The 25821-nt window shown below is 42.4% G+C and overlaps 3 protein-coding genes across 12 annotated transcripts in view; 1 reads left to right on the top strand and 2 right to left on the bottom strand.

The window, feature by feature from the left end:
* Positions 1-125: 125 nt before the first annotated feature.
* On the bottom strand, positions 126-10438 carry LOC136999488 (nuclear receptor subfamily 2 group C member 2-like). 9 transcript variants are annotated; one of them, XM_067353809.1, is made up of 10 exons: positions 10269-10438; positions 6939-7481; positions 4479-4613; positions 4206-4310; positions 3961-4116; positions 3620-3884; positions 3282-3529; positions 3005-3201; positions 2631-2908; positions 126-2542 (listed from the first exon to the last, which is right to left on the bottom strand). In XM_067353809.1, the coding sequence occupies exons 3-10, from the start codon at positions 4605-4607 to the stop codon at positions 2280-2282; spliced, it is 1641 nt and encodes a 546-aa protein (XP_067209910.1). In that variant the 5' UTR covers positions 4608-4613; positions 6939-7481; positions 10269-10438; the 3' UTR covers positions 126-2279. The 9 variants fall into 9 exon arrangements, with proteins under 9 accessions (XP_067209910.1, XP_067209909.1, XP_067209917.1 ...); XM_067353808.1 differs by lacking the exon at positions 6939-7481 and having other exon boundaries at positions 10269-10437; XM_067353816.1 differs by lacking the exon at positions 4479-4613 and having other exon boundaries at positions 10269-10437.
* A 615-nt stretch (positions 10439-11053) lies between these two features.
* Positions 11054-25821, bottom strand: part of LOC105670880 (microtubule-associated proteins 1A/1B light chain 3A-like) — a 63197-nt gene continuing 48429 nt past the window's right edge. The window contains exons 1-4 of one of the 2 annotated variants that reach the window (XM_012364614.2): positions 14242-15078; positions 13313-13475; positions 12990-13180; positions 11054-12917 (exon numbers count right to left, since the gene is read on the bottom strand). In XM_012364614.2, coding sequence (XP_012220037.1) covers positions 13015-13180; positions 13313-13475; positions 14242-14287 — 375 coding nt within the window. In that variant the 5' untranslated portion in view covers positions 14288-15078 and the 3' untranslated portion in view covers positions 11054-12917; positions 12990-13014. Of the gene's footprint in view, positions 12918-12989; positions 13181-13312; positions 13476-14241; positions 15079-25821 lie in introns of those variants that run through there. The other variant, XM_012364612.2, reaches the window with a different exon arrangement.
* LOC105670879 (dual specificity tyrosine-phosphorylation-regulated kinase 2) overlaps positions 15117-25821 on the top strand; it is a 47071-nt gene continuing 36366 nt past the window's right edge. Inside the window, exon 1 of the mRNA XM_012364611.2 lies at positions 15117-19406. Within this exon, the coding sequence (XP_012220034.2) occupies positions 18153-19406 (1254 nt within the window). The 5' untranslated portion in view covers positions 15117-18152. The remainder of the gene's footprint in view (positions 19407-25821) is intronic.

Below are 25821 nucleotides of genomic sequence, written 5' to 3' on the forward strand. Positions count from 1 at the left end.
TTGAAATTTCATCATTAATTTTTTAAATGGCAACAAGGAAGAATTTTTCTTTAACGATAAACAAAATATTGCAGTAAATTTTAAATAAAATTGAGATCAAGGAGTAAATATAAAAACTGTATATCTATGATCTACTAATATTTATTTTTTATCGTAAATGTGTTATTCCACGACAAATTTAAATATACGCGTGTGTGTGTATATATATAAGTATGTACATATATCGTTTTCCATGTAGCAAAATTGAGTTGCAACAAATTTTCAGGTATCTCCGATCTTTTAACTATATTTTGCAGCTTATATAACAATAATTACAAAATTCTTAACACATCCATATAAATATCTTTCTTATACATATAGGCACATTCTTATATGTATATACAATTTCTTTTGTAATATAATATACATCCGCGAAATATTATATTGCGATATATTGTCCATTACGAGTATAGTCCGAAATTTAAATGCCGTTGCGATACTCCTTTGCTTATATTTGAATTATACATTAAGACAAAACACTGCCAATGAAACGCAAAATGCGCTTAAATCTCGGAGCTTGTTTAACGTGTGAATATTTAAATTGCATTAATCAACTAAAGTTACATTTCTGTGTTATCAATAAAGACATTAATTTGCGACAAATGTGTTAAAAATTAAATGTACCTGAATATTTATTAAATATTATTTTAATAATTACACAATAACAATATTTCGTATCGTAAATCCTTTTAAGTAATTCTAATTTCTGACGATAATTGTCATTTTAATATTGTCTAATTCTTATATCAGCCTGCATTTTGAGTTAAAAATTTTGATTTAACAAATTATCTGTTTTTTAAATATTCAAAATCTTCAATAAGTATAACTTAATGAGTTTCTGAAAAAAAATTGATTAATTTTAATTGTGAAAAAATTAATAGAATATTGATCTTCTGGAAACGATAAGAACAAAATAACGTTCATCAATGTTCATCATATAATCATAACAATGATTTGTTAATTGAAGATATTAAAGATAATGTAACTTAAAAATTCTAACATTTATCTTATATTTCCAAAACCATTAAATACGAAACGTACAGTTTTACCTACCTACATATAATTATCATTATTACAATTATTAAGATATATAATTACAGTTAACAATGTTAAATTTACATTGAATTAAGTACCTCATATACAATTGTCATATCTGACTAAACTACATTAAGTATCCACGCTTCTCTCTTACAAAAAATATAATTTTATTGTCCACTTCAAACAAGTAATGCATGAAAACTTTGATTCATATATAGGAAGCAAAAATACATCCATAATTTCTTCATATCATAGGAATTTCTTCAATTTTCTATGTCATGTGCCTAATCACTCGCTGTTTCAAAGAAATTGTTTCTCACGCTCAAGGATAGACTAAGCATTTTTTATAACAGACTATTTGACTGCTAATAATAATGCATTATGAACATATCATATTGCCTTTCACACTTTGTGCAAGTTATGTGCCGATACTTTCCTGTGAAATTATATCACATTTTAGTATAGTATAAATATTATTCTGCCTTCAAAATACTAAGAGTTCTAAACATTAGAGATCACTTAAAGAAGCTCATTTTCAAAATATTGCATTTTTATCACATGGATACTTAAAAATGCAACAGAAAGCTTTGTTGTATTTTTATTTATGTAATTGTATGCATGTATAAATATTATAATGTCAATATTCCCTGATTATCACTTCACAGGCTGCCCATCTCAATGAGCAATGTTGTTTAAGCTTTCACTTGAGGTTGTAATTGTTTCGTATCTCTTTTTAGAATCACAACTCAACGAAAGTGACCAGCTACATCATATCCTTTTGGGAAAGTTTTGCATAATATTCATTTGCTAAATAATAAATAAGGAATTGTTGGATACCAAGTTATTATCATGAACAATCAGATACCGCGTTGTAAATAATAATACGAGTGAATTTATAATTCAATATATATGTCTATAATCAATATACATTTATGCAAAAAGAATCGATGAAAAATAAAGCGATTTTGACTTCTCATCTGTCTTTTACACTTTCGTTGTGTGAAAACGGTCAAGGCATCCAACATTTATGTAGCTAGATTAGCACAAAGCGTTTAGGGGACATCCTAGATATCCTCAGAATGTCCTGAGATATTTTTCAAAATATCGAGATGTGCTTAGGATGATCCCAGGATGTTTTTCTGCGATATCTGGGTATACATCACTCTTTTAGGTCACGACTTACAATGCACTGATAGTATTCGTCACCCCGCATGACTCTCCGGTTCGGTTTTATAATCTTGCATGGTAAGGATATAAGGCACGACGCTGGCCACACTTACTGGACCGATGAGACCCGCGAAGAAGAGGTCCTCTAAAATCTTAGGATTAATCGAGCGGAGAGGCGTTAGTTTCATAAGAAGACGAGGAAATCTGTCCTTGTCTACATGTCGCTGCAACTCTGACCACGCCGCTTCTTGCAAAACTTCAATCTTTTTACGCCAGGTGCCTGTTATCAGGATATTATCTAGAAAAAAATAATAAAATATTCTTCACTCCGCTACTTCTGCAAACAGATGCGAATACTTCACTGTTTGCCATTTAAATCCACCTACCAGTGCTAAAAAGTGTTAAAGCCTTCAGATACGCGTATTCAACCGAATCCACTTGCAGCTTGTGCAGTGAATTCACACAATCCTGCAATCTACATATGTGTTCCGTGACGCATTTCATCTTGCCAGCTGTGATCTTGTCTTGCAGGATACTGGCTCGCAAATGATTGATTATCGACGTCCAAATATCAGGAAGAGACAACGTATATGCACATTGCGCCAGACCTAAAGTAAACAACTGTCCCCAAGAACTTCGTACCAAACGAGTTTGAACGTCTGACCTAAAGTACAAAACATTTGTTACGGCTTCGTTATATGTGACGGCGATAAATATAATACTTGCACGAGTTTTAATAGACGTGAAGCGCGCTACTTACGGCAAAGCCTGAAATGCTGGAATTCCCCTCGCCCAATGTATAGACAAAAATAATAATCTAGCCGCACTCTCGCATATGTAATGAATGGATAGATACGCGGGCGCTGGGTCAGGCGCCGTTAATTTGAACAGCGTGTTTCGTTCAGAAATTAATTGACCAGTCCACTCTTCTTCTGGTTCGGCCGAACCGTTCATAGTCTGCGGATGGACGTCGCGGTACATTAAAGATTCACTTGCATATTGTGATATACGATACGAAGATATTGATCGCGACTTACGTCATCCATGAGTTTGGCCATACTCTCGAACGCATGAGAGATGAATAAACGTTCACGAGCTAAAGTGAAAGCATCACTGAGATCGCTGTCACTGCTTTGGTCTTCCATGTTGGGACTCTCGGATTGATCCCAAGCCGGAGCTGCCTCGGACGCAGATTGCTGCGGTTCTGGCTTCACCCTGGGATTACGGTTGCCTACTTTCGCTGCCGCCGAGTCGCCCAGCACCGGTTTTCTTTCATGCTGAACCGCTGTAATATCGCAAAAATATTTATGCGCATATTTATTTAATAATACATAGATACTTGATAGCAGCATGGCGATGTATCGATTACACTTACAGTCGCTTCTCATGCCCATCGCCAAGCACTTCTGAAGTCTACAATATTGACAACGATTTCGATGATGTTTGGTAACTTCGCAGCTCTTGCTTCCTCTGCACTGATAGCCGAGCTGTTTGCGAATGCTGCGCTTAAAGAAGCCCTTACAACCCTCGCAGCTAATCGCTCCGTAGTGTCTACCGCTAGCTCTATCTCCGCAAACTACGCAAAGTTCTAGGGACAGCCCTAAGCCTAATGAGCCACGAACGTCTCTCGCTAATTTCACCTACGCGAACGCATCGTGTCATTCAAATATGTGTAGATGACAATTAAATATTCTTAATATAATGTACAGTATTTACTTCGACGTCAACGTTGCTTAAATGCTCGATGCCAGAGTGCAGATGTACCATTCCCGGATGATGGCTCAGATTGCGGAAATCTCTTCCTATCTTGTGATCCATCTTGTCGTCGTGCATGTTGTCGATGTGATTATTTTGATCCCTATCCACGTCTCTCTGCAAAAAATAAATCGATACTCAAATAAATGAACCATGATTTCTATTGCAACAATTATTCTCAGAACAGTAAAGATCTTCTAAATTACCATAGCTGGGTGACGTCCTAAATTATGAAAATTCCTCGCTAGTTTCTCGGACTTGTCGTCGTGTAAGTTTTCGGCATGCTCCGCCGAATCGGTTTCCATTTCTCTCTGTAATCAAATAATAATTTCAAAGTCAATATTACGCATGCACACTGTTTTGATTTTGAAGAATTTTTCCGCAACAATAATCGATAATCGATAATTTTAATTTCAAATAATTAGCTTCTTACAAATGGCCAGAGATAAAATTAATGAATCAATGGACAAACAACAAACCTCTGTATCGATATCTAGTGCATGATCGTGATGATGGGAGTGGCTGCGAAAGTCCATTCCGATTTTACAGTCGGACTCTTTTTCATTCAGATTATCGCGATCGCGTTGCTCTCTGTGGTCCCTATCCATCTTTCTCTGCAAAACGGATCGACGCCTCCGTTAGACACACATATATCTCAGGTGTAAGATGCTTCCGTGCCGATCTCGTAATACGCGCGTTACCGTTCCGTTAAAACGCCGAGAGAGCGCTATTACGAACCGAGAGCGTAAACGACCGGGCTCTCCTTTTGATGCGTGTTAAACAAGCATTAATAATTTTCAGCCGGATATAGCGATCCTTAAATTGTCGGTTCGAGCGCCTGCAATTCGAACATTCTTGTAACGCATAATGCACGGTAGCATCATAATGCATTGCGATGCATTGAATCAAAGACTCGAAAGTCAATACCGTGAAAGAAATCAACGATCTTGCCGATAAGAAATATTATGCGGATTTCTTTAATTATTTCCACTGAAATGCTATTTCGAAATAAAATTCAATATAAATTCAATATTCAATGATTAAGAAGTAAAATAACATATGAATATCAAGAAATATCAAAGGTTTAACAGTAAATTAAGAGTGAACCTCGACATATAAAGTATCAAAGAAAAGAAAAAAATATGTAAATACAAAAAATAAATTATGCTACAAGAATATTTAATATTAAGTATATAAATTTATTCAAGATACATTCACTTGATAAAGCGCACCGAATAATGTTTCTTATTTTTCATAAAATATGCTACAATCTTCACTATTAAAAACCTAAACTTGAAAAAATAAACTTGAAGAAATATTAAATAAACTGTACGCAATGATCTGAAGTCATCGCGACACATTGTTGAACGGTGAAGTGTACGGTTCCGACAATCAATGTTGATTCCACGCTGTCGAGAATCTCATGGTCCCATCCCAAGAAAAAGAGAAAGAGAGAGAGGGAGAAAGAGAGAGAAAGAGATGATTGCGCGATACAAAGTGTTCGAAGAACTAAAGGGGCGCGGGATAAAAATGTAAACTGGAGCATTTGCCGGCCCGTCCCCACCTGCCGGGGAGAAACTCTTCGTCCCGCCGTCCGCCCCCTCTTCCCATCCCCCTACAACGCGTTTTGAGAGGTGAAAGAGATGGTCCCGAGTTCCTTTGGTTCGTAGGTTGCTACGCGGTTAGATAGGTAGGTGCATGCCGATGCCCGGCTACGTCGCGCTACGCTGCACCGCGCTACCGACTGCCTTCTCTGTCATAAAGTGGTCCATATTTCCATTACGTCCGTGATCTGATTCACGACGATTCGTACGTACGAAATCACGACTCTACGACTTCATGAACTTTGAACACACGCACGCACACACACACACACACGCACACGCGCGATAAAAGTATCGGAATACAACGCACGTTCTTTCTTTATGCGAACGGCAAACCGCTTAATCCACATAATATTTAATACAATCATCTTAGTGTTGTAAAGTGTGATTCTTAGGCAAATAATGATAAAGAAGGCGACAAGAATCGTGGTTCTCGGTTGTAATCTTAATCAAACACGCGCGTCTACATATACATGTTACAAATATTATTATTAAAATATTATATACATCGTATATTTTGGGAAAAAGAATTTTCTTTCAAATAGAAAATACTTGATAATTTTTTTACAAATTTTAATAAAAAATGAACTATTTCGAAACTGTTTTGACTGCTTTATTTATTTACGATAAACCGCATTTCCGTTCAAATGACAGAAGTGACTTCTTCGCAAATACTTTCTGACAATCTTCGCTTTTCGAAGCATCGATTCGTCGTGATGATAAAAGCAAGCTTATTACACGTCGCGCGCGAGTAAACGTTGATAAGCCGCGTTGATACCGTGCAGCTCGATGCGGAAGACCGAACGATGAAAAAAAAAGCGAGCCTGATATGCTGCTCGTAAAAATATGGACAGCGGCCGTGCATGCCGAACGCGCGAAAGGTCAATGCGAGTTGAAAGTGTACCATGCCTCTCTCTCTCTCTCGAAAAAAAAACCGTGCTCGCACTTGAAAGAAGCTCCATTATTCGTATTTAGCGCTGCATGCCAAGCGCCCGGTATAAAATTCACATACAATGTTGTGGATTGAGAATCGGACGGCGCTTGCCGTCGGGAACGTGGAAAACGTCAATTGCCCGGATTTAGCGGTAAAACTCGCGGTAACCCGAAAACCGCTCGAGCAGTCAACACCGGCACGTTCGAAGCATTGCAAAAACGCACCTCTGGTACCAACGACACCCGCTGCTCCTTCGTCAAAATCGAACTCTCGTGGTATCCATATCGAGGAGTCACTTTCGATTCCGTCCGGAGAATCGGCCGAGAGTCCAGCAAGCAAAACTCCGAGAGGGACCGCGCGCTTGCGCGCAAAGTTCGAGGACGGAATGCACGGTACGCTACCTGTTGTGTGTCGGGTCGGCCTCCGGCGTATATCACCCGTCCGCTTACGTGCACGCGTACACGGGTCACGTATCACGGCTGGACTGCCGAGGACTGGCTGGACGGAATGGACGGATGCTCGGTTCGCTTGCAACACGCGATCGCGACGCGTCCACGCCGGAGCGTCGCCGCGTTCTCGGTCGTGGTTCACGAAGAACCGCCACCGCCGCCGCCGTGCTTCTCCCGCAGCAACCTTGCGCGCAGGTGAACGCAGCCGGTCGCTCGGTCGCTCCGTCGGTTCGTCGGTCGGTCGGTCGGTCGGTCGAGCGAACGAGCGAGCAGGTAGGCTGTTTTCTATAGCGCGCAGGTTGGCAGGTCACTCTCTTGTATACCGGGCCGGGACGCACCGGCCAGGTGCACTCTCGCGTCCCGCTTGCCCGCTTTCCTCTCTCTATACCTGAGCGAGAGAGCGTGGACGCGAAGTTGCGAACGCGCCTGGTTAAGTTATGTCACGCCTGCGATTTAATCGCACGATCCTTCCCGAATACGCGAGACGATTCTCTTCTGTAATAAAACAGATTATGTTTATTATCACGCGCAATTTGATGGGACTGAAATTATAGGTGGACGTTTCGCGTTATATATAATTTGCCAGGGGTTGTATAACGAGGTCGTATTTTCGTTTTTGATAGGTCGCATCACCACCGAGGTGGGGTATATCGTCAGCCGTCTGACGTCAAACGTGACCTCACAGCAGTAATTGGAAAAGGTCAAAGGACAAACGTCCAATGGACTATCTAAAAAGTTGCGTACAAAACTCGAGATGTCATCGTGAAAAAGAAAAAACAAAGGATAAAAGAGATAATCCGTAAAAAGCGCAAATGTGGGAGGAAAATATTCGAGAAATGCCAAGAGCGCGAAAAAAATATAATGGAAAATGCAACAACAGGAAACGGGAGCGGAAAAATAATAGAACAAGATGTCGAAATGTGAAGAAAAAATACGCTGTATTTTTAGCAAAAATAAAAAAAAAAACGCGACACCGCAGTTACAGCAAAGTTATAGCATCGCGCGCTCCCGAGCTGCCGCCGCCGTCGGCGGCTTTTCCATGCGAACGAGCGCGCTCAGCGCGGCTTCTCTCTCTCTGGTGAATGTTACGGGTTATGTCATGTAATGTGCGCCCGCGATGACTTATCGGCCGACGTCGTCGAGGTCGCCGTGGCTGAGAATAGGTCGAACGCACACGGCCACGGATTAATGGCGAGTCGTGAAGGGGATATCTTTCTGCGACATCGTATATTTCGGATACGTCGGATACGCTCGAACGAATGCACATTTGGTGCAGCCGACGGAATGTGAAGTTTCAAAATAATTAAAATAAGTCGAACGACGATAACGCAATTTCGATTTTTGAACGTCGAGCTTCCGGGCAAATATTTTTTTTCTTTTTTTTCCAATTACCTTGCACGCACGAGCTCGCGCTGTTTTGCATTTTTCTTCTTTGCATACGTAAGCAAATCGGTTACCTTGTATACGCGATGAGTTCGCTCTAAGGATCTCTCCGACGTCCGCACGCGCTTACGTATCTTTCGCAGCATTGTTCTTTGTGCACGTATGACGACCGACTAGCGATAAATTGTCAAGCTTTGCCGCGCGCTTGTTTATCAATTGGCAGATTATAGATATCCCACGAACGCGTGTCTTCAATCAGCTACAAGTCTGAGGTCCAGCGCAATATCTACGCGGGAATTTTAAGGTCATCCGCCCAGTGTCGAAACGAAAGCGTTGATTAATTCCGGCTCAGAAGCGATTTGATCTCCTTCCGCAATGATTTGAACAAGCAAATGAAAAAATACCATCTCAAGCACTTCAAGTATTCTTCTGATATCTCCAGCAAAAAAGAAGGCTATGATAATTGCTTTAAAAATAGAACGTTTAAAGGCCGGCTTTAACAATCCTTCGTAGTTATTATTCGTTGTGCTTTTATCCGTGAAGGGATCGCGCTCTTCAATCCATTGTTCTCTCAAATGCGTCATAAATGCACGGATTTTTGCCGAGCTGAAGAACTATCTAACCTTTCGGATGGTCATTCTCGAGTAACCTAGAGGCTTCTCGGAAGGCTGCGCCACACAACGACGCGGGGAATAGTCATCAGCGAATAATTACGTCTACACAACGGTACGATCCCGTGGCAGGTAAAGGTCGTCCGTGGGTCCGAAGGTTATCCGCCTCTCCGCCCGCCCGCCACGATCTCGTGCGCGCATCGACACAGATTTATCTTCGCCCCGCCCGACGGTGCATCGGGCTTACCATTTCCCTCAATTCCGTCAGTGGAATGTGATCTTTCCGAAAAGCGGATGAATAGAAAGAACAGGTATACAAACGCATCCCACAGTGCATCCAGAAATAAGTTGTGCACGCAGAGACACGTGCGTGACTCCGAAAACGACGCGCAGCTTTGTCCGAATAATTCCGTTACTGAATTTATTGTCAGTGTTTTCATCTTGCAAAACGGTTGTTTGACTTTTTTTGAGAATATGTATTTAAATACAAATATTTACGTTCCTCCGACATTCAAATATGTGCGATAAATTGAATAAAAATGTTAATGATCGTGTAAGATATTATAAATAAAAAATTCTTTAAATCTGAGAGAATCTTTGAATTAAATTTCGAAATGTCAGCTGAAAAGATATAATTTAAAAAATAATTACATCGGTAAAAAGTTTATCCGCCGTGAAGGCGGAACGTTCTACACAACGTTCTGCCCAAGAGCGTTACGTCACAAAGAGGAGCCTTGAGCGATTCGCAAAAACTTAAACGCATCTTAAATTCGAACTCGAAGCTTGCTTGTGTCATACCTATTGACCCTAACGATGCAACATCGTCGCACGCAGCCGAGCGCTCGTCCAAAATAACTTGGCGCCGAACAAAAAAAGCGGAACACTGCTCGCGCGAGCGGCAGGAAACCTGCGATTTCGCGATGACACCATTGAGCATCCGACACTAAATGCTCCCGATTGCCGCCGCGCTGGATTTTTCTAGCCGCTTCACATCGCCAACCTGGGAATCCGTCGGTCGCCAAACGGTCACCGCGCGACTCGACCTCGCAGACTCCCAAAGGAAAAAGAAAAACACTCGTTCTCGCGCTGACGACGATTACGAATTACGAAATGTTTCCTGCCACAGTACGGTCTTCGTCGATCGCGCGATGGGGCGTGCACACAAAACGAATACTCGCGGAGAAACGTGGGCGCGAGCGAACCGTGGCTCACGAGATTTTTCAGGCGCGTCCACTCCTGCGAGGGCGAACCTCGCGCGAGGAGCAACGCAATCCGCAGAAAGACTCACCTTTACGGCCAGCAGCGACGATGACTGATCGCACCATGCGTCATTGAGACTATTCGTGGCGAACTGACTACCAGACTTCTTCGTCCATCCACGGGTTAGAGTTCATAACCTCTTCTAACCTTTACCTTTTCGCCGTCTCCTACCCCTTTCCCCCCACTCGACCCCGCTTCCCACCGCTCTCACCTTCCTACACGTACCAGACATCTCGAGTCCCCCGCTATCTTCGAATGTGTGTAGATGGACGAGTTTCTGGTCGCAGCATGCAGCGCTGCAGCTGGACGAACGCGAACTACTGACAGAAAACGCTTAGTCGATAAATGTTATTCAAGGCGGCAAATTTAACCTGAAAAATAAATATTGTGTCGATTTATTTAACAATTTAATTTAACAAATCATTGAAAACTGTTAGAAATATATAATAGTATTAAATTTCGTACTACAAATGTAATAGTATAAATCTTGAAAAAAAAACAGCTTAAAAATTTCAAGATGTTGACAAAACTTTCCTAAAAAATAGCTTTCAAAATTAAATCTGAAAGAAAAACATATAATTAATCAATTTCATAATATTTCATAATATTTCACAATTAATAAGATATAAGAATCTTCAAAAACAATAACATTTATGAAAGAATAGAGTAATGGCATTTAATTTTATAGACAGATCTGTATATACATGTATCTCTAGAGATTTGCTGAAATTAACAAAAAATCTCGCAGTCGTTTCGCCCTCTCTTTAAAAAAGATGGATTTCCTTAAAAACAAAGAATTGTGAAAACATCAAATATGAAAAAAATTAATTTATTGCAAATATGTTGTGCAATGTGGGGGTACATATAGCTTTCCGCATATTCATTACGAAAGCGTTATCGCTAAACATAATGTGACTACTGCTAGTATCACTACTGTCCTTATCAATTGTAAATCTATTCGTTTTAACCGCACTTTCTCCACACTTCGTTCCTTTGTCTCTTTTCTCTCTCCGCACAAAGCTCGGATTTATACCTATTTCATTTTAAGCGTAAACAGCGTAAGAAAGTGCCAATAAAACGATCTTATCAGGGTATATTTTGAATTCTACTAGAGATCCTGTCTTCTACCGTACGATGACTGTGTATTGTGTTAGTTCATACAATACATACATATGCCAATCATCTATAAAATACAATCAAGCTGCATAAAAGCTGCAATAACATATTGTAACAATGGAGCACACTACGAAATTTGGCTATTATATATATTATATTATATATATATATATATATATATATATATATATATATATATATATATATATATATTCTGATGCTTAAAATTACATCCGATTATACAATACAAGAGTTAAAGTATATTAGTAAATATTTACATAGAATTAGCTATTATATTAAATAAATGTATGGAGCAAGTTGTGTACGGATTAGAGCGTTAACTACAAAGTGAAGTTAAAGTTCAAAGATATCATATATCAGTGTACAAATGTGTGTGATTATTTTTATCCAATAGCTTAAAAAGTTTCAGAAATTGTTACACAGTCGTTCTGATTTTCTTGCTCGTTTCTTAACAATAAATTTTTGCGCTTTTGGTAGCTTATTGCACAAGTTTTCTAGAAGAAGATACTTTTAGTCAGATTACCTTAAAACATTCTCTAGTTATAATAGTACTTAACTATCTTTGTTGTGTATTGTGAACTTGACAGAGATCAATTTTATATATTGTGTAAAACTTAATGTAATTTGTCGAGAATTTAACGCATATCACCATACATTACACATTGCATATTATTATGTACATGAACACTTTCATCAATGTCCTAACACATTGTGTGGTACAAATAATACTTAATACGAATATTAGAGAGAGATATTTTCATAACGTAGTCTCTGGCAATTATATAGTCGATAGCGTATAAAAGAAGTATCACGTCAATTGGATACAAACACAATCCAACAAAGTGAAAATTCTGTAAAACTAATAAACATATTATTATGGTCATTTTGATTTAGTTTCCATACTTAGATGTTTGCAATAAGCACTATACACAAGAGCAATAAAATTATGTCGGCTTTATATAAATTGGTAAAAACAAACTAAGAGAGACACTGGCCCACTACATAAATTACAAGAGAACAATCAAGTTGAACAAAAACCATATTTGAAACTTATTACAACCACGAACCTTTTATAAGAATAGGATATGAACTTGAGAAAAAGGAAGAACAGAATCTCCCACACAATCTCATCTTACACAATAAAAAAAAGATAAAATAAAATTCACGTATGACACTTGTAATGCTTATACCTTATTATATATATGTATATACCGTTTTATAAAGCCTATCACCATTAAAATTAATAATAGAAACTGTCGTTACTAGTAGGGAACTAAGCAGACGCTATACTAACTTATATAAAATGTAATTTATCCATATGTCAAATGTAGAAAGCACCGGTAATGATTTTATATATAGGTTCCAAATATGATTGTTCTGTTAATTATTCCAGCAGGTACCATCAGTTGATCACAAAGATTCTGCACATTTAATTAAAGGCAGATAGAGTTGCTAGCAGATCTAAAATCCCCACAAAATTCCACATAAACATCTATCAAAGTATTGTTAAGTGCCGAGGAGGTATTTCGTTTTTATTAACCTGTAATTTCACATCAGTCATATTTATTTTCCCAAGTCAAAAATTGCCGCAAATTATCGCTGATTCACTTACTTGGTTTAAAATTGTGAAGTTCGGGTTAATGAGCACCAAATACATCCTGACTGGCGAAGACAACGTAAAGGAAACCGTCTGGATCTTTTTCATTTTGATACAATTCAGCCATAGTCAAACTACCGCTCACCATACTTTTCTGATTCACAAGTAAAAAAATTGCTTGCGTTGGGTTCAACTGCAGCCGACGTCTGTTTGCAAAAAAAATTTATCATGTTAATTTAGTCATTTTATTCATTACACATATTTCACAAGATCTTGAAAAAATTATCCCATTTTTTGCAAGAATTATTATAATTAAAAAAAATATACGTAGAATGTACCTGATTATTTTACAAAATTCTGCCACAGTTAAGAAATCTGGCACGAGAAATTTACTTTTGTCAAGAAGTGGCAGTTGATTTTCTAATTTGTAGCGTTCCACAATAATAGGAATTTTATTGGGATGTAGTCTTCTAATTTCTCCTGCACTGAGGGATCGTTGCTCTAAATCAACAAAAAAAAAATATTATTTACACATTTAGCAGTATCTTTTTATAAATGTTCAATCATGATGCAATTCTTAAAATACCAGGATTAGATAATAAAAACCTTCTATAATACATATTAAATGGAAAACCAGAAATAAAAATGACGCATTGAACATATTCTTTGACATAATGAATTATTTAATACACTGCTCACCGGAACGACGTTTTTGCCTTAACATTTTCTGCAATTTGTTTTCTAACTTTGACACTGAATTGTAATATTCCACAAGAAAATGTGGCAGATAATTAAAAGAAAAATAATGAATCTGAGAAACACTTGGTTTAACACAACCGATCGTTCAATGTGCTGAATAATGCGTGCGTGACACAAGACGTTTCAATGTGCAAATCGAACTGTCTTTTGCCCCCGTGCTTTGTCTTCGCTATCACTCATAAATTTCCTGCGCATTTCCAAGATTACTCACCGAACGTCCATTTCATTTTAAACAGACTCGAGCGCATTCTGTAACGATTCATTTCGCCACAACGATAATATTAGATAAAAAAAATGCGATAAAAATAACGACGCTTTGCTTCGTTTGTTCGACCGATTGACCCGACCGTTAAACGTGCCGGATTGAAGCGAGAGTTTGCGGTGTGAAGTTAAGAGCTTTTACAGATAGCTTTTACAGATTCCTTCAGATAGCCTTTGGCATCCTGAGGTTATTCATAACACCTTTGCGCCCTTTGTTCCTCATGTTACACTCCATTGTTATACTTACCGAATGTACGTCTCTCCTTATATGATCTTCTGGGCGTTAGATTCATGTTTCGTTGTAACGTTACGACGTACTATCACCTACTACGACGTACGTGACGCGCTATCAGCTGTGAGCTCGCTTGCAGAATATCAAAATAACGCTAGCATGCACAACGACGCCGTATGAGATCGGTCAGGTTGGGTTAGTCGTAATATTTGCAATGCTGCTCAGGTACGTAGATATTTTGAGCAGTAAAAAGCATTGGCACGATGCAAAAATTCTAAGAAATAACGTTAAAGTTTGTATGAATCGAAAAAAATAGCGCTTGTAAAAAAAAATTAATCAAAGATTCATCAATTTTTTGCTGCAAAAGAAAAATTGGGTAAAACTAGCACGCAAACAAATATAATGTCCTCAAAATTGATTTCCTACGAAAAAATTCTTATTCTTGCGATACGAATTTGATTTATCGAGCTTCCTGAAAATTTTAAGAAGGCCACGTGTAGAAATGCGAAATGCTAATGCAATCATCTGTTCGATTGCGCATATGCATCCACGAATCATATGGCCAGTACACTTCCACCATGGAAATGCACTCGCACCTGCACTCCTCTCGTTTCCTCCTTCTTTCTTTCACGTCTCAACTATATCCATCTCATCCTAACCGCGCAGGATGCAAAAAAATACAACGCAATGTTTTGTACTGCACTGCAGGTGACTAAATCGAATTTTAATGAATACATGCTTGCCGGACAATGCATTTGGATACGAATTGAAATACGAGATAGAATGTACGACGTCGTCAATCGCTGTCAAACTTATCTGCCGAAGCCGCTTCAGTAGAGGACACTACCGAACGAACGGACGGCATCCTGGCGTCGGTAGATACCGCCCTCTCGCGACTGTACGACGCTTTTTGTCCTCGGCGACAGTGGGCAATTTTGCTTGCATTGTCTCGCGACGGCGGATCTTCGTCATAAAGCATGAAGTGCGCACGCAAGGACGCGCTGTTAACGGCACGGTCCCGTGATCGGTCTCGGCAAATTGCCCACCGAATTCCATTAAACTCCATCGTTCTGATATAAACAATTGTCGTTCGGCACAGCCGACGGCAGCTGGAATATCGTTCGAGCGGCCTGTCGAGGAAGGCCCGGTCGCGACCGCTCGCACGGCCGTCTATGTAAAGCAACACGTTCCGCGGCGTCGCGCGCGGTGTTGTTGCTGTGTGTCGCGAACGGCGACGACGGTGGCGGTGCCGAGTACGTATGTGCGGACGTCGTGCTGCGCGGGACGGACGGTGTTTTGGTGGCGTATAACGTGCCGCGCGAGTGCACTGTACGCGGGGTGCGCGCGAGACAGTGGCGTTTTTTTTTCGCACCGGCTCCACGCGTGTATGCAGAGTCGCCGTTCGGCGAGGGAGAAGGGAAAAGGAGGAATCGCGGCAACGAGACGGTCCGTTTTCTCGCTGGCCGTAGGCACCGCCGAGGAAACAACAGTCTGACGAGGGAGAGACCGAGAACGAAAGAACTGGCGACAGGAGGTAGAAGGGGGACGCCCCCCTCCCGCGCGTGTGCGAACACCTGTGCGTGGCAGCGGCAACGCGTATCGGTCGCTCGGTGGTCCGCGGCGCGTGTGCGGTGCGGACAGTTGTATCCCGACACCGTCGCTCGTCGAATGTACGCACGGAAAACGGCAGGCGAGCATGGTGGAGTCGCCGGAAGTAGCGGCCGCGTCGCGCTGCCGCGCGTAACCGTAAAGATCCGTCCGTGCCGTGTGATCTCTCCCCGATTTTCCCCTCCCTCCTGCCCGTGATCCGTCGGGGCATTAACACGAGGGACCTCGTCGCGCGTTTCGGAACAGCGGTCGCGAGTGTGTCTGTGCGTTGTGCGTGCGCGCGTGTGCACCCGGTTTCCTTCTCTCTCTCTCTTTCTCTCTCTCTCTTGCATCGTGCCGGATATCAACCCCGTGGCGGCCGTCAACAATCCTACGCGCGAGCCGACTCGTCGCGATCGGTTCAGGGGGGTAGAAAAAGAATAAACGTGTCGGCGGCGTGAGAGCGCGACGAGGGGCGACGGATCGAGCGAGACGACAGACGGATAGTGGCAGAAGGGAGAGAGGGGAAGGGACCTGGCAGACGAGAGAGCGAGAGGAAGCAGCGGCCGATCGGCTGGCCAGTCAGTGCGCCAGAAGCGACGAATTCGACCGGCGGCGCTCCCTTTGTCCGCGCTTCGAAAGACAGAGAACGAGAGAGAAAGAAAGGAGAGACGGATTCGCGGTGAATCGTGGTGGTGCGATCGTCTCGATAGTCGGCGTGCGAGCGACCGGATTGATGCCGACGGGCCGACGACGTCCCGCGCAATCGTCGAGGCGCGGCCTCCTCGCTCGCATCGACACCCGGTTCGATTTTCACGTCATCCGGCACACTGTCAACGCGGATTCCCCCTGCTGCGTCGCGCCGCGACGTTGCTGCTAAATCCGCGAAACGACGGCGACGGCGCCGCAGTGCATGGTGTTATGTCGCCGCCGACAAAGGTCCGCGTGATTTCTCAAAACCGGTGACGAAAAGTGCGCGTTCCCGACGGAGAGAGTGCGGCTAGGATGTGAGAAACGTGGCGGAGGAAAGTGTTTCTGCGGAGAGACAGAAGATAGAAGAAGATAAAATTCATTTTCAAAGAGCGACCCTTCGGATATCCGTTGCGATAAAAAAAGAAAAAAAAAACGAAGAAAAAGAAACGCGAGACTAACACCGGTTTTCGCGTCGCGAGTGCGAACAAGTGCGTTTGGAGTGCGAGATTTCTGTGATCGCGGAGTGTTTGTGTTTATGTAAAGAGGCAGTGCTCGAGGAAGAGGAAGGATACCTCCGGCGAAATTCGGTATCGCGGATACGCGCTCGTCGACGGGAGTTCACGCGAGCCGCAGAGTTCTGGCCTCATTGCCGCGAAAATCGATCGACGAGCGGGGAAGCGGGGAATCGGCCGATCCAGCCGGCGAGAACGCCAAATTGGAGTTGAGACTTCCTAGGGGATATTTTCGTGCACGAAGCGGAAGAATGAAACACCAGCGGCGGCGCGGCAACGGCGGCGGAGTCGTCAAACTCGCGGCGGCCCGATGCCAATAACCTCCGCAGCAGACCAACCGGACCGGAGAGAAAGATTGGCAGACGCATCCTCGCGCGGCGATGACGCGTTCGCCCTCGTCGCGCGCGACAGATCGTAAAATTAGAAGACGTTATTCGAAGGCCCGCGCGAGCGAGCAGCGACGTCGCGATCGTCAGAGGAGAGGTCCGGATCGTCGGCGCCGGGCGGCGATACTCCACGCCGGAGAATCGACGTGTGTGACAGCGCGTGTGACGGCGAAAGTGCGGCGCTACAATTCCTCATCTCGCATCCCGCGGCTTCCTCTCCGCTGTCGAGCCGTGTTACATCGTGCATTGAGCCGATCGCGACCGAGGGTCCAAGTTCGCACCGCGATCAACTCGCTTCGTGTGCAACTTGTCCGGTCCGCTCCGTGCTCGTGCGCGTGAGCGCCGTGAGAATACAATTGGAGGAATTGAACGCGGCAGCATCACGTGCGAGTTATCTACATCCAACTGACACAATCACACGTCGTTGTTTTCTGGGAGTCAGCGATTTACGACGCCGATTCATCAAAAACCGAGACTGACGTGTCACGCGGCTTGCCGCGTAGCCGATTTAATTCAATTCAACCGAGCGGAGGAGACATCCTGGATCCTCATCACGAAGCCGTCATCGTCCTAGCGAAGCAGCATGCTTCTCGTCGCGTCTGGATTATACTACGACACGTCCGGCGAAAGCGCGAGGATCGCTGGAGATCGCGAGAGCGCGGTGAGACATTGATCGCGCGTGCATCTCGATGACGAGTCTGACGGCGAGGACGGATAAAGGTGGATAAACGTGAACAAATGGGCACCAATGACTAGCTTGGCCCTGTCGGCGGTGGCAAGCAGGATCGAGATGCCCCTCTCCAAAGCGAATCCGTTCGTGCCGGCGAGCGCGATCTCGACGCAGTCGTACATCTCGAGCAGCGAGAGTAGCAACCACCTGCCGCCGATCATCAAGGGTACCGCGCTGACCAGTCTCAAGACCGGCGGTGGCGGTGGCGGCGGAGGCGGCGGAAATGACGAGTCGACGGTGCTTTATCCGAGCTACCCGCAGCAAAGATTGCCGTGGAAAGGTGAGAGCTTCGGTCTGACTCACTGGCCCGTGAGTCACAACTCCAGCCATAATTCGCACTCGCAGCCCAACAGTCAGTCGAGCAGCCCGGTGGTGAGGAACGGTCGTTCCGATGGCAATTCCAACAGTGGCGGTGGACGCGCTGGCGTCGGTGGAAGCGGTGACAACGGCGGTGGCGGTGGCGGTGGCGGTGGCGGTGGCGGTGGTGGCGGCGGCGGCGGTGGCGGTGGCGGTGTTGGTGGCGGAAGCAGTGGTGGCGGCGGCGGCAGCGGCGGTGGTGGCGGCGGTGGCGTTGGAAGCAGCAGCAGCAACAGCAACACCATCGTCTCGATCAAGCCCCAGCCCAAGCTGACCGACATCACGCCGGACATGGTGATGAAGATGTACATGAACAAGCTGACGCCGTACGAACATCACGAGATCTTCAACTACCAGCAAATCTATTTCATCGGCGCGAACGCGAAGAAGAGGCCGGGCATCATCGGCCGGCCGAACAACAACGAGTACGACAACGAACAGGGCTCGTACATCCACGTGCCGCACGACCACGTGGCGTATCGCTACGAGGTACTGCGCGTAATCGGTAAGGGCTCGTTCGGCCAGGTGGTCAAGGCCTACGATCACAAGACCCACGAGCACGTCGCGCTCAAAATGGTGCGTAACGAGAAGCGCTTCCACCGTCAGGCGCACGAGGAGATACGTATACTGCGTAAGCTGCGCGAGCAGGACAAAGAGAACAGCATGAACATCATCCATATGTTCGACTCGTTCACCTTTCGCTGCCACATGTGCATCACCTTCGAGCTGCTCAGCATTAATTTGTACGAGCTGATCAAGAAGAACAACTTCAAGGGCTTCAGCCTCCAGCTTGTGCGCAAATTTTCGCACTCGTTGCTGCTCTGCCTGGAGGCGCTCTACAAGAACAAGATCATACACTGCGACATGAAGCCGGAGAACGTGCTGCTCAAGCAGCAAGGGCGCAGCGGAATCAAGGTGAATATTCAAGTTGGCACTTTATCCTGAAAATCTCAAGGTTTTTGGCAATTGAACAAGGACGACGATAGTAGTTCGTTCGGCAGATTGATATCGCGGATACAAACAGCTAGAAACATGTACGCGAAGAAATGATAAATTTCAATGCTCATTTCGTCCAATGACGATATTGTTCATTTTTGTGAACTATCGTGATGTTATATTTTAAATATTAAGAAAATTTTTATCCACGTTATGCGAAGAGAAAGATAGCTATAATCGTGATCTTTAAGATTTTTAAATGCATTTTTGTCATTCTCTAAAAATAATTTATCAAACTAATGTATGATCTATAAAGATGAATTATACATATACGATTTATATTGTTAAAGGGCTTATAAATTATTGCTGACACTGATATTTAGGTCGGAGAATTAAGCCACGGTATTCCGTTCTTGTCAACCGCGAAATGTTCTGCATCGAATTCGTGGAAATACAGATGGTGCAACAAGCAGCAGTATTGCTACAAATCGCATCCGTTAAAATCCAATTAAAAATTTACTGCGAATGATACGCATTTCCAGAACTAAAGAAAATTAATCTTACAACTGAGAAAATTGAGACCTCTTCAAATTATTATAAAGATAATTTTAACTAAAAATGAAAAATAAAAGGTGAAAAACAGATTCTGAAACAGTGGTTTTTAAACAAAGAAATCCTCGCTACACCGAATCTTTTAATTGCAATTACTGTTTCACGGTCGAATTACTGCTTTCATTAAATTGTAACGCGATATACAATTTCTCAAATTTCTCTCACAACAAAGACGCGGTATTTGTAAGCAAAACAGTTTGCAAACTTGAAGCATCTATCATCGCTCCGTCCGACACATTCTCGATATACGTATGATTTCCGATAATATTTGCAAAACAAGATCTCGAGTTCCTCTCGACGGCATCTCGAGGAGCCACTTATCATTTCTCGTAACGCGATCCTTTATTGACATTCTTTATACGCTTTGCATGCGGAAGATTTTATTGCTCGAAACGAACCGGCATACCGGCGACATGTATTGAGAAAGAATGACGTTCCAGGAAACGCGACTAACAAAATCTATTTCGTGTATTCATCTTTTTATCTCGATTTTCCTTTATATTTCCTGTACATTTCTAATATCTCGGTGCTTAAATTATACGTTCGACTCTCTCTTTCTCTCTCTCTCTCTCTCTCTCTCTCTCTCTCTCTCTCTCTGTATGGATTATTCTTGTTTAACACCTGTTTTGTGTTTCCGCTCCGTAAATACCTATCTCGTATATATACGTTCGCGAAACTGAGCTTTCAATTAAGGCTGATCGATATCCCGCTTCGCCCACGAAACATTTTCCATGTTCACAGCCGCGACCTTTAGCCCCCTTCCCACCCTCTTCCTCGCTTCCGAACGGATCCGATATCGGTGAAATCGCGCAGAAAGCTGTCAAAGACTGCTTTTTTTCCCTCGCGAATAATGCGATCCATTGCGCTTCGGCGAAATCGGCCGAATTCTGCGAGTTCACGGTTAACCGACAGATCGAGAGAGCGGGATGCGGGAAACGCAGCTACCGCGAGATATAAACGCTGTGAAATTGTTGCAAGCCGACGTCCGTTTACGCCAAACATGCACCGGTGCCACACTTTTATTCGCGAGATGTGCAATAATAACACACATTATTTACGATAATGGAGATCGTGTTCGCGTATGGAGATAACAGAAATTCTTTAATGCAACGATTTTCAATGCGGGAGTTCTGGTACGTTTGCGTCAGTAATTCTCGACCATTATTAATGGTCTACATCTGATTTCATTTATCCTTTTAACGTTAATTGATAAAATGTATGATGCTCGAGGTACATATATCGCATTTCTCTCTTATCGCCATTGTGATTTATATTACAGATTTAATCGTTCAAATATTTCGTATAAAGATATTTTAGATGTATACAAATTGGTTTTAATTTATGGAGTCAAAGATATTAAATTGATTCTAAGTAAGTTGATAAATTGTTACTTTTTAAATTCGTTACATTCATTTCGCAATTTTCTTATCATTCTTGTCTAAAAAGAGTTCTATTATATAGAACTAAATATTACAGTCTGGATCGGGTGTCCTCATTATCGAATTATTCTGAATATTATTTAAGTGAGTATCTATTTACCGAAATCGCGGATAATGATTATCCGGATACCCGATTAAAGTCCTCGGTCGCTCTCTTTCCACCTCGGCAATAAACGTGCAAGAATGTGCAAGAACATACAAGTGGGATCGTATTATCACCGCCAACTGCAACATTCGCACGCAAGTCGGCAAACTTTTGGAGGCCTTCCTGCTGGGTCGTGACCTTGCGAGGCCGCACGGTGGTTTACTTTGATGCCTGACCTGCCGGTCGGCTCGCGCCGAGTCATAAAGCTGAGAGTTGAGAATAAAAATTAGATTTGCTTGTCCCTTCTAAATGATCGTGGCCGGCCTTTCTCCTATGGGGACGCACGAAGTCTGAGGCCGTCCGGCGTGGCACGTGACATTTCCGTGGCAGTGATTGTTTCCGTTGTGCTCGGCAAAGCGACGGCATTACATTGTTTGTTTTTCATTGAACGGCTGGCCGAGTTCGAAAACGGTCAAATCGAATCTCTTCCGAGACGACGCATTTTCTTCTCTATTTGTTTTACACGCGAGAACAGCTGATCAACATTGATAAGATGTCACCTTCGGTGCGATTGATTATCACAGAATATTACATAAAGATAAGAAGAACAAACATGTGTTACGCATTCTTTGATATAATCTCGACACGAACTTTCGTCAATTTTACTTCTACGAATATTTTTCGATACTTATCGTGTGACTTCCGTTTTATAATTATATCAGAATTAAGTCGTTATCTAATTGACATTGACGCATATTTAACTATCCGCGTCGTATCGAGGAAGCTCTGGGAAAAGTTGCGAGGGTAAGCATTACGAGCGGAAATTTCCGCGAGGTGTGAATTAAGATTGAATGCGAGGCAATGAATCGTGTCGAGATGCAAAATCGAATCCGAATTGAGGCAGTGCCAGGTTTCTTTCTTCCCGAAGCCTGACTTTACGGTCGCGCGATTAACGCCGGCGCTCCGTATTTACTTTTCAGCTCGCCTGACTTCGAATTTGATACAGAGCGGAATTTAGCGCGATTTAATCTCAATGTGAACACGCTGCAACGTTATTGCACAAGTGGAAATCAATTGTCATTCCTAACAGGATTTCCGGAAGTAATCGCCGAGATTGCGGTGCCAGATTGTGGAACTAGAAATTAATTACTGATTCATGGCAGGACTTTCGGAAGTAATCATCGGGGTCGTGGGATCGGATTATGAATATTCAAGATCGGCGTGTGTTTGATCGCCGTGCTTTTCCAATTCGTCTCTCCCAATATTTGAGTTCGTGACTTTCGTCGAGTTCTTCTCGTGCTGTTTCATCATTATCCGCATAACGCGTAATTGATCTTGCGTAAGAAGATACCGCTTTCGGGGTCACGCACGATATCAGCGATTTTTCGAACACGTGCCGCCGTTTCGATTGCGTTAGTTTTCTTTTCCTTTTTTTTTTATGTTATATTATACAAAGGTCGTAATTTTATTTTATTGACACTTTTTTTATAAAACATTGCTTCATGTTAATCATCATCGTAATTAATATAAGAGACATAACAATCTAATTACTAGAAATGTAATAATTTATATTGTAATTATACGCGCAGTAATTTATATTAAATTAAACTTGTCAGTTAATTAAATCAGATTGGTAATAAAATAACATTAGAATTTGCGGATGCGTTTAAACGTTAATCATTATACGAATGAAAGTGTTATACCGCGCCTCAATAATATGTGCTAATATCGCGTGCATTTACTTCGGCTTTTATACATTTTTTAGTTATAAATGCGAGAGAATTATTCGCGATTACTACAATATTATTTATTATATATTAAACGAAAACTGCATAATTTAACGGCACGTAAATAGAAAGCACGCGTTTTAATATTGCACATTGCGCGGTGTTTATGGCGAATAGATGTTCCCGGAACGTCGGGTATCTAATAATTACGGATAAAGAACGCACGTGTTTAAATCCGCTCGTGTGCATATTGTGTGTGTATACGCGTGCGTACACGTGAGACTGCGAATTCCACTTTGATGAGAATAAATGGATATCATGCATGTGAATTACTTTTCCCATTGTCTGCACGTTTCCTACTTGCTTGGATTGCAATGAATATATTCAATATCCTCTCGGTTCTAAGAGCTGTTCTCTCTTTCTCCCCAAGAGTCTTTCTCTTCAGCAGAGACGTTTATTATCGACTTGAATTAATTGGCAATCAAGGTGTATGATATATCCCTTCCGTCATAACAGCTTTCTAGATATCCAGATAGATATTTATATAATCCATTTCAGTTTGCTATATACAGATTCATACGCCTAATTAAATATGACAAAATTAAGGAGTCATTATTAAAATTACATTCTAATTAAATTTATAAAGAAAATAGCAAGAGAGAATTTTGAATTCTTTATCTCCTTGCTGTAATTTTTAAGGATAAAATGTGTTTAAAAGATAGAGAATGATTACAGTAACGCGTAATCTACACAAATTTTTTTAAAATTTAAAATCATTGCAGCTAAAATAGAAAGTTAGTGTACTCGTTTTTCTATTTCATTAGTTACATTGGTATTGCAAAAATAAATCGTAAAATTCACTAATTTTACACACGTACGAAAATCTCTCGCGTTAAATACGAATTTTTGGTTTCGCATCGACCGTGTTAATTTGATAACTGTAATTTTCGGTTCGTATTTAACCATACACGGCGATATTGTAATGTATGATGTTCGCGGTATGATCGGCACGGAATGGAAAGCACGCCCGAAATTTGATAGGTGTGGAATTCCGTATCAGAGATATATGAAGATATATTTACCATCGATCGATGCAGTTTTGGATGTAAATTAAGTGTTACGAGACATGCCTACCGCGAGATTGGATTTGCATGTACCGAATCGCGAAACGAGTCGCCGCGGCAATGAATGCGCATGAAATTGAAGGGAATTGAATTATTCGATATTTTACGCGGGTGTGATTATTTTTTTAAATTAAAATAAAAGAGATTCAGCAGACATGTTAATTGTTTATTGGCGTATTTTATTACGCCAATTAGGGAGCAAAATTGGCAATTATCGAGAATACACGTGGAACACTAAAATATCACTGCGAATTCTGCTCATAATGAAAATTAACGATAAAAGTACATTACGACAATTTTGACTTAAACGTTTAAATGTTTTCTTTAAAAAAAAAAAAAAAACTCCAATCTTACGTATTCTGTTTACGAAGACGTTCAGACTAGCCGAGAGGATAAAACCTTTGCGACGCGAAATGAATTCCGAAACTTTAAAGGAATTCAGCGACTACATTAAAATTTACAACTCCCGCGGACGTATCGCGCTCCACGCGAATTCTTCGCATTGATATCCCACGGAACAGGACAATCCACAAACAACCTACAAAAGTGTATTCCCGATATCCAGATACCCGAAGGGTCCGTAACTCGTGCGACCTGCCCGCAGTATCCACCTTTCTCTCTTTTTATTCTTCTCTTCCGTTATCTTCATTGCAGCCGTGCGGTCTCGCGTGCGGGCTTATCGATAATTGTTCACCGTTAAATAAACTTCTCCCTGGAAAGAGGCCGAGAGAGGGGGAGAAGGGGAATGACAACGTTTCGTCCACTATCGCGGGAGGAAACTCGCGCGATCGGCTTTTCAGGGCGCACACTAGGTATGGCAGCACGGTAACGACAGTTGAAATTTTCCGAGTGGCTTCGCTCCGACTTTCGATAACAACAACGGCACAAATGAGAAAGAAAGAGAGAGAGAGAGAGAGAGAGGTACTCGCTCGCCGTAGCTTTTCCGGCGGCGCGCGGCGCCGTTGCACTCTCGCCCGGCGTCTTGTCGATCGATAGGGAGTTTGTACGTACGAGGTGTACCCCACCATTACACGTCCGCGTAATCACACAGACAGATCTGGTCTGGCGTCCGACTGACTATCGTTACTGCGGTTGGTAGAAATAAATATTTGACGCCCGCTTACCCTCGCCACCGCCGCCGCCGCCGCCGTCGCTCGATTCGCGCGATTTTTATCGCACCGAGGGGGGCGATCAACGATTTTCGCGTCGGCTTGTGTTTGGCCGGTGATGGATATGACGAGTGACAGCCAAGTATCTGCGATCTGTTCTCGCGTATCCAATTCTCGGATTCTAAATTTTCGTCTAGAAGCCAATTCGCGTGTAAACGCGTTTCGAGTTGAATGTTGGCCAAAAATCACTCGGCGCATCTGGCAACGATCGCGAGAAATGTAGCGTGAATATCGGTCG

The sequence above is a fragment of the Linepithema humile genome, chromosome 4 (genome assembly GCF_040581485.1).
Source record: "Linepithema humile isolate Giens D197 chromosome 4, Lhum_UNIL_v1.0, whole genome shotgun sequence".
NCBI classification, from domain to species: domain Eukaryota; kingdom Metazoa; phylum Arthropoda; class Insecta; order Hymenoptera; family Formicidae; genus Linepithema; species Linepithema humile.